Source organism: Mobula hypostoma, chromosome 6 (assembly GCF_963921235.1).
Source record: "Mobula hypostoma chromosome 6, sMobHyp1.1, whole genome shotgun sequence".
NCBI lineage: Eukaryota > Metazoa > Chordata > Chondrichthyes > Myliobatiformes > Myliobatidae > Mobula > Mobula hypostoma.
This window is the reverse complement of record NC_086102.1, coordinates 96,168,810-96,177,667: the sequence shown is the minus strand read 5'-3', so window position 1 is coordinate 96,177,667 and position 8,858 is coordinate 96,168,810. Positions and strand designations below refer to the sequence as shown.

Sequence of the window (8,858 nt, the reverse complement as noted above, 5' to 3'; positions counted from 1 at the left end):
CATCTTTACAGTAGAGGAGGCCGTGGATAGACATATCAGAGTGGGAATGGGACGTGGAATTAAAATGTGTGGCCACTGGGAGATCCTGCTTTCTCTGGCGGACAGAGTGTAGGTGTTCAGTGAAACGGTCTCCCAGCCTGTGTTGGATCTCGCCAATATATAGAAAGCCACATCGGGAGCACCGGACGCAGTATATCACCCCAGCCGACTCACAGGTGAAGTGATGCCTCACCTGGAAGAACTGTCAGGGGCCCTGAATGGTGGTAAGGGAGGAAGTGTAAGGGCATGTGTAGCACTTGTTCCGCTTACAAGGCTAAGTGCCAGGAGGGAGTTCAGTGGGGAGAGATGGGGGGACTAATGGACAAGGGAGTTGCGTAGGGAGGGATCCCTGTAGAAAGCAAAGAGAGGGGAGGAGGGAGAGATGTGCTTAGTGGTGGGATCCCGTTGGAGGCGGCGGAAGTTACGGAGAATTATATGTTGGACCCGGAGGCTGGTGGTGTGGTAGGTGAGGACAAGGGAACCCTATTCCTAGTGGGGTGGTGGGAGGATGGAGTGAGAGCAGATGTGCGTGAAATGGGGGAGATGCGTTTGAGAGCAGAGTTGATAGTGAAGGAAGGGAAGCCCCTTTCTTTGAAAAAGGAGGACATCTCCTTCGTCCTGGAATGAAAAGCCTCATCCTGAGAGCAGATGCGGCGGAGACGGAGGAATTGAGAGAAGGGGATGGCATTTTTGCAAGAGACAGGATGAGAAGGGGAAATGTCCAGATAGCTGTGAGAGTCAGTAGGCTTATAGTAGACATCAGTAGATAAGCTGTCTCCAGAGATAGAGACAGAAAGATCAAGAAAGGGGAGGGAGGTGTTGGAAATGGACCAGGTAAACTTGAGGGCAGGGTGAAAGTTGGAGGCAAAGTTAATAAAGTCAACGAGTTCTGCATGCGTGCAGGAAGCAGCGCCAATGCAGTCGTCGAAGTAGTGAAGGAAAAGTGGGGGACAGATACCAGAATAGGTTTGGAACATAGATTGTTCCACAAAGCCAACAAAAAGGCAGGCATAGCTGGAACCCAAACGGGGGCCCATGGCTACACCTTTAGTTTGGATGAAGTGGGAGGAGCCAAAGGAGAAATTATTAAGAGTAAGGACTAATTCTGCTAGATGGAGCAGAGTGGCGGTAGAGGGGATCTGGTTAGATCTGGAATCCAAAAAGAAGCGGAGAGCTTTGAGACCTTCCTGATGGGGGATGGAATCATATAGGGACTGGACATCCATGGTGAAAATAAAGTGGTGGGGGCTTGGGAACTTAAAATCATCGAAAAGTTTCAGAGCGTGAGAAGTGTCACGAGCATAGGTTTGTGACACTTCTCCACCTTTTATTTTTTGTCTGTCCTTTTGATACAAAGTATATCCTTTGATGTTAAGCTCCCAACAATGGCCTTCTTTCAGCCATGACTCAGTGATATGCACAATGGCATACTGACCAGTCTCTAACTGCGCCGCCAGTTTGCCCACCTCATTCCGAATGCTACGCACATTTAAATACAACATGTTCAGTCCTGCATTCTTTGCCCTTTTGAATGTTGCCTCTGTGGTACAATTTAACTCTTTGCTCTGTTTGCTCTGTACCCAGTTATTGGCTTGTCCTTCCTTACATTCATGTTACACCCATCATCTACTTGTAAACCTGTTGGCCCATCCTCAGCTCTATCATACTGGTTCCCATCCCCCTGCCATATCAGTTTAAGCCAGCAGGTTCCATCGCCCCGCTGTTGGTCAGGAGTTTGTGCATTCTCCCAGTGACTATGGCTTTTCTATGGGTGCTTGGGCTCGCTCCCACGTTCCAAAGATGTGTGGATTGGAATGCTAATTGTTCACATGTTACATAACTGGGCTGTGCAGGCTTGTGGGAGGGGAGGGACTGTTTTCATGTTGTATCTCATAAATAAATAAATAAAAATAGGAGCAGAATTAGGCCACCCGGTGCATTGAGTCTACTCTGCCATTCCATCATGGGTGATTTATTATCCCTCTCAACCTTCCTTCTCCCCGCAATCTTTAATGCCCTAACTATCAACCTCTGCTTTAAATATACTCACTGACTTGGCCTTCACAGCTGTCCATAGCAATTAATTCCACAGATTTACCACCCTCTGGCTAAAGAAATTCCTCATCTCCATTCTAATTGCATGTCTCTCCACTCTGAGGCAGTGCCCTCTTGTTCTAGGCCCCCATACTATAGGAAACATTCCTTCCACATCTACTCTGTCTAGGCCTTTCAATATTCAGTAGGTTTCAATGAGATCCTCCCTCAATTTTTTTAAACTCCAGCAAGCACAGTCCTAGAGCCATCAAACACTTCTAATACGTTAACCCTTTTATTCCTGGAATCATTCTTGTGAGCCTCCTCTGGACCCTCTCCAATGCCATCACTTCTTTACTCATAAGGAGCCCAAAACTGCTCACAATACTCCCAAGTGTGGCTGACCAATACCTTATAAAATCTCAGCATCACATCCTTGTTCTTAAATTTTAGTCCTCTTTTTTTTGTTATCACAAAATTTTGTTTTCAATCTTTAAGATGATGGTTTTTTTTGAGGCATTGTAAGTGTTGTTACTTCAATGTACTCATGTTATTTTTCCTATATATACAATAAAAAGATTTGAAAAGAAAAGAAATTTTAGTCCTCTTGAAATTAATGGTAACATTGAATTTGCCTTCCTTACCCCGGACTCAACCTGCAAGTTAATCTTTAGGGAATTCTGCATATGAACTCCCAAGTCCATTTGCATCTCTGATTTTTGAATTTTCTCCCCATTTAGAGAGTAGTCGGCACCTTTATTCCTTCTATCAAAGTGCATGACCATACAGGTTCCTGCAATATATTCCATCAGCGCATTCTTCCAATCTATCCAAGCCCTTCTGCAAACTCCCTGCTTCCTCAGCAATACCTGCCCCTCCAACTGTCAAGGCATCCTCTGCAAATTTTGCCACAAAGCCATCAATTCTGTCTTCCAAATTGTTGACATAAAATGTGACAAGAAGCAGTCCCAATACCAACCGCTATGCAGTGACTGGCAGCCAACCGAAATAGGCCCCTTTTAGTCTAACTCTTTGCCTCCTGCCAGTCAGCCATGTTAGTATACTTCCTCTAATTCAATTAGCTCTCGTCTTGTTGAGCAGCCTCATTAAGGCAGTTTACCAAAGGCCTTCTGATAATCCAAGTACACAACATCCACCGATTCTCCTTTGTCTATCCTGCTTGTTATTTCCTCAAAGAATTCCAACAGATTTGTCAGGCAAGATTTCCCTTCAAGGAAACCATGCTGACTTTGGCCTATGTTACCATGTGCTTCCAAGTACCCTGTAACCTCATCCTTAAAAATGGGCTCCATCATCTTCCCTGCCACTGAGGTCAGACTAACTGGCTTACAGTTTCCTCTCTTCTGCCTTCCTCCCTTCTGAAGGAGTGATGTGACATTTTCAACTTTCCAATCCCTTGGAGCCATTCCAGAATCTAGTGATTCTTGAAAGATCATTACTAATGTCTTCACAATTTTTTCAGCCATCTCTTTCAGAACCCTGGGGTGTAGTCCATCTGGACTAAGTGAAGTATCTATGGTACCTTCAGACCTTTCAGCTTCTTAAGCACATTCCTCTGAGTAATAGCAACTATTCTTACTTCTGCTCCCAACACTCTCGAATTTCTGGTATACTGCTAGTGTCTTCCACAATGAAGACTGACATAAGATACTTAATAAGTTCATCCACCATTTCTTTGTCCACCATTACTATCTCTCAAGCAGTCCAATATCCACTCTCATCTCTCCTTTACTCTTTATATATCTGAAAAAACTTTTGGTATTCTCTTTGATATTATTGGCTGGTTTACCTTCATATTTCATCTTTTCTCTCCTTTTGGTTTTTTAGATGTGTTCTATTGGTTTTTAAAAGCTTCCCAATCCTCTAACTTCTCACCATTTTTTTGCTATATTACATGCCCTCTGCTTTTAGTATGAAGACACGCAGTCCTCTTTTATTGTCATTTAGTAATGCATTCATTAAGAAATGATACAATATTTCCTCTGGTGTGATATCACAAAACACAGGACAGACCAAGACTGAAAAAAACTAACAAAACCACATACTTATAACATATAGTTACAACAGTGCAACAATACCATAACTTGATGAAGAAGTCCATGAGCACAGTAAAAGTTCAAAGTCTCTCAAATGTCCCACATCTCATGCAGATGGGAGAAGGAAGAAAAACTCTCCCTGTCTTATGCTGTCTTTGACTTCCCTTGTCAGCCTGCCTTTAGAATACTTCATCTATCCTGTGGCTTCTGAATTGCCCCCCGCTAAAACTCAAGCCATTGGTGTTTTACCATCATCCCTGCTAGTGTCCCCTTCCAATCAACTTTGTTCCTGTTCTAGTACCAAAGCTAGCACTCGAGGGCCTGAGTTAGAGGGAGAGGTTGTGCGGTCTGGGACTTTGTTCATTGGAGTGTAGGAGACCAAGGGGTGAACTTATAGAGGTGTATGAAATCATGGGCAGCATAGAGACTAAATGCAGAGTCTTTTCTCCCAGGGAAAGGGAGTCAAAAAATACAGGGCATGGGTTTAAGGTGAGAAGTAAACAATTTAAAAGAGATCTGAAAGGCAACCTGGTCAGGTCACAGATCTCTCAGTGGGTGAGCATCTGGGGGACAGTGACCACCGCTCCCTGTCCTTTAGCATTATCATGGAAGAGGATAGAATCAGAGAGGACAGGAAAATTTTTGATTGGGGAAGGGTAAATTATGAGGCTATAAGGCTAGAACTTGCGGGTGTAAATTGGGATGATGTTTTTGCAGGGAAATATACTATGGATATGTGGTCAATGTTTAGGGATCTCTTGCAGGATGTTAGGGATAAATTTGTCCTGGTGAGGAAGATAAAGAATGGTAGGGTGAAGGAACCATGGGTGACAAGTGAGGTGGAAAATCTAGTCAGGTGGAAGAAGGCAGCATACATGAGGTTTAAGAAGCAAGGATCAGATGGGTCTACTGAGGAATATAGGGAAGCAAGAAAGGAGCTTAAGAAGGGGCTGAGAAGAGCAAGAAGGGGGCATGAGAAGGCCTTGGCGAGTAGGGTAAAGGAAAACTCCGAGGCATTCTTCAATTATGTGAAGAACAAAAGGATGACAGGAGTGAAGGTAGGACCGATTAGAGATAAAGATGGGAAGATGTGCCTGGAGGCTGTGGAAGTGAGCAAGGACCTCAATGAATACTTCTCTTCAGTATTCACCAATGAGAGGGAAATTGATGATGGTGAGGACAATATGAGTGAGGTAGATGTTCTGGAGCATGTTGATATTAAGGGAGAGGAGGTGTTGGAGTTGTTAAAATACATTAGAACGGATAAGTCCCTGGAGCCTGACGGAATATTCCCCAGGCTGCTCTACAAGGTGAGGGAAGAGATTGCTGAGCCTCTGGCTAGGATCTTTATGTCCTCGTTGTCAACGGGAATGGTACCGGAGGATTGGAGGGAGGCGAATGTTGTCCCCTTGTTCAAAAAAAGTAGTGGGGATAGTCCGGGTAATTATAGACCAGCGAGCCTTACGTCTGTGGTGGGAAAGCCGTTGGAAAAGATTCTTAGAGATAGGATCTATGGGCATTTAGAGAATCATGGTCTGATCAGGGACAGTCAGCATGGCTTTGTGAAGGGTAGATCGTGTCTAACAAGCCTGACAGAGTTCTTTGAGGAGATGAGGGTATTGCAGTGGATGTGATCTATATGGATTTTAGTAAGGCATTTGACAAGGTTCCACATGGTAGGCTTATTCAGAAAGTCAGAAGGCATGGGATCCAAGGAAGTTTGGACAGGTGGATTCAGAATTGGCTTGCCTGCAGAAGGCAGAGGGTCATGGTGGAGGGAGTACATTCAGATTGGAGGATTGTGACTAGTGATGTCCCACAAGGATCTGTTCTGGGACCTCTACTTTTCGTGATTTTTATTAACGACCTGGATGTGGGGGTAGAAGGGTGGGTTGGCAAGTTTGCAGACGACACAAAGGTTGGTGGTGTTGTAGATAGTGTAGAGGATTGTCAAAGATTGCAGAGAGACATTGATAGGATGCAGAAGTGGGCTGAGAAGTGGCAGATGGAGTTCAACCCGGAGAAGTGTGAGGTGGTACACTTTGAAAGGACAAACTCCAAGGCAGAGTACAAAGTAAATGGCAGGATACTTGGTAGTGTGGAGGAGCAGAGGGATCTGGAGGTATATGTCCACATATCCCTGAAAGTTGCCTCACAGGTGGATAGGGTAGTTAAGAAAGCTTATGGGGTGTTAGCTCTCATAAGTCGAGAGTCGCGATGTAATGATGCAGCTCTATAAAACTCTGGTTAGGCCACACTTGGAGTACTGTGTCCAGTTCAGGTCACCTCACTATAGGAAGGATGTGGAAGCATTGGAAAGGGTACAGAGGAGATTTACCAGGATGCTGCCTGGTTTAGAGAGTATGGATTACGATCAGAGATTAAGGGAGCTGGGGCTTTACTCTTTGGAGAGAAGGAGGATGAAAGGAGACATGACAGAGGTGTACAAGATAATAAGAGGAATAAATAGAGTGGATAGCCAGCGCCTCTTCCCCAGGCACCACTGCTCAATACAAGAGAACATGGCTTTCAAGGTAAAGGGTGGGAAGTTCAAGGGGGATATTAGAGGAAGGTTTTTTACTCAGAGAGTGGTTGGTGCATGGAATGCACTGCCTGAGTCAGTGGTGGAGGCAGATACACTAATGGAATTTAAGAGACTACTAGACAGGTATTTGGAGGAATTCAAGGTGGGGGGGGGTATATGGGAGGCAGTATTTGAGGGTCGGCTCAACATTGTGGGCCGAAGGGCCTGTACTGTGCTATTCTATGTTCTATGTTCAACTTCTTCCGGTAACGATTTGCCAGAGCAAGTAGTTGAGGCAAGTACAATAGCGCCTTTAAAAGACACCTTGTCGGGATATGTGTAAACTACAGGTAAATGGGAGTAGTTCAGATGGGTCAGCATGAGGGAGTTGGGCCGAAAGGCCCGTTACTGCGCTATATGACTCTGAAACTGATAACTTGCAGCGTTTCGTCTCTATTGCGGCCCTCTCCTGTATGTTGTGCCCACACTGGCTGTGGGAGCGGGCGGAACGCACGTTCTCTGGGTTATCGTCCGCACGCAGCTCGACGGAGGAGTGTGGAAAGCCGCTCCCCCACACCGGGCGGCCGGAGACGTACTGCTGCTGGTGAGATGCCGCGGAGCACAGTCTGACCTGCACCCTACTCACTGCCGGCGAGTGAGGCGCCACTCGGTTGGCTGAGAGCGGCGAGTGGGCCGGAGGAGGGAGGGAGGAAGGAAGAGCGGCGGATCGGGCCAGGCCCACTCCGCGGCCACATAGAAAGCGGAAAGCGGAAAGCCCGGGCTCCGGCTCCAGCTTCTCTCGCTCGTCTTTGGGAGTGATTATGGTTGTTGTGCGTGTCTCCCTCCAAGGGTGTGTGTGTGAGAGAGAGACGTTGTCTGTATGTGTGAGTACGTCTGGGTTTATTTCCTTGTGAGGGTGTTTGTGTGTGAGTGCCTGCCTACCGTTTCTCTCTGCTCTCTCTCTCTCTCTCTTTATCTCTATCGTTCTATCTCTATCTCAATTTCAGTGCGTGATCTTGCTATCGCATCGGATAAGATTGAACTTATTTTATGTCGACAGGGTTACACTGGTCAGAGTTTGGCAGCGAGACTTATGGATGCCCCATTGTTCTGGCTGGTCGACAGAAGGCATCGCTGAACTAGACTGGTTATTACTGCTCAATATTAGGCATCACCGGCCAACAACAGTGCTGTTGGTTAACATCAGTTTCTGCTGGTCAATAACGGGCATCACTCATCTACGTTGCTTACTGCTGGTCAATTGGATACCACCAATCAATAGTACGCGCGACCGACCACATTGAGTGGTGGTCAGCTGATCACCATGAGGAGCCGAAGTAACTCTGGCGTCCGGCTGGATGGGTATGCGAGGTTGGTGCAGAGGACCATCCTGTGCCATCAGGTGGGAGTCTGACTGTTTATGTTGATGATTGTTGAAGTAGTAAGTGTTTGATCGCAAAGTGATTTAAATTCAGTCCGAGAGATCATTCCTGTCGCCTCTATCCACAATGCACACAGTTGTAATCTACTCAGACGCTGGTATTAATCAGCAAGGGCATCCGTGCACAATGTGTGATATGGAGGACTATCAATAGGAGCTGGGAAGGAGGACGTGAAGCAAAGTTTGAGCTAACACTGGGAGACGTCAGCTCTGAGGAGGAGAAGTATTAAACTACATGCAACTTCCTGGTTCTGGATAAAAATTCGAAGGGCTCACAGAAATTGTCAGTGTTTGAAACAATGTGATTCCAGTTCAAGTTTATGGTTGTGACAATTATCATAGGGTATAAATGCTTGAAGATGAGCTTTTCGCAGTAGCAGCACTGTGCGTTACATGATGAGGACAAACATAAATTAACAAATTATGCATAATTTACACATGTGCAGAATAAATGTAACATATAATGTTGCACTACTGACTCTACCAGCAAGTTAACCCTTTAGGGAATCCTGCATTAGAACTCTCCAGTGCCTGTGTACCTCTGATTTTTTTGAATTGTTTCCCCATTTAGAAAATAGTCTACACCTTTATCCCTTCTACCAAAGTGCATGACCATACACTTCCCTGCACTGTATTCCATCATCCAGTTCTTTGCCCATCCTCCCAATCTGTCTAAGTCCTGCAAACTCCCTACTTCCTCAAAATTACCTGTCCCTCCACCTATCTTTGATCAACTCCATCATCCAAATCATTGACATATTAA

At 45.5% G+C, this 8,858-nt stretch overlaps 1 protein-coding gene across 5 annotated transcripts in view; it reads left to right on the top strand.

Annotated features, from left to right (window-relative positions):
• The first annotated feature begins 7,122 nt into the window (after positions 1-7,122).
• The window catches only part of LOC134348223 (phosphorylase b kinase regulatory subunit alpha, liver isoform-like), a 180,406-nt gene continuing 178,670 nt past the window's right edge, over positions 7,123-8,858 (top strand). The window contains exons 1-2 of one of the 5 annotated variants that reach the window (XM_063051273.1): positions 7,123-7,258; positions 7,715-8,056. In XM_063051273.1, coding sequence (XP_062907343.1) covers positions 7,979-8,056 — 78 coding nt within the window. In that variant the 5' untranslated portion in view covers positions 7,123-7,258; positions 7,715-7,978. Of the gene's footprint in view, positions 7,259-7,289; positions 8,057-8,858 lie in introns of those variants that run through there. The other 4 variants (XM_063051271.1, XM_063051272.1, XM_063051274.1 and 1 more) reach the window with 4 other exon arrangements.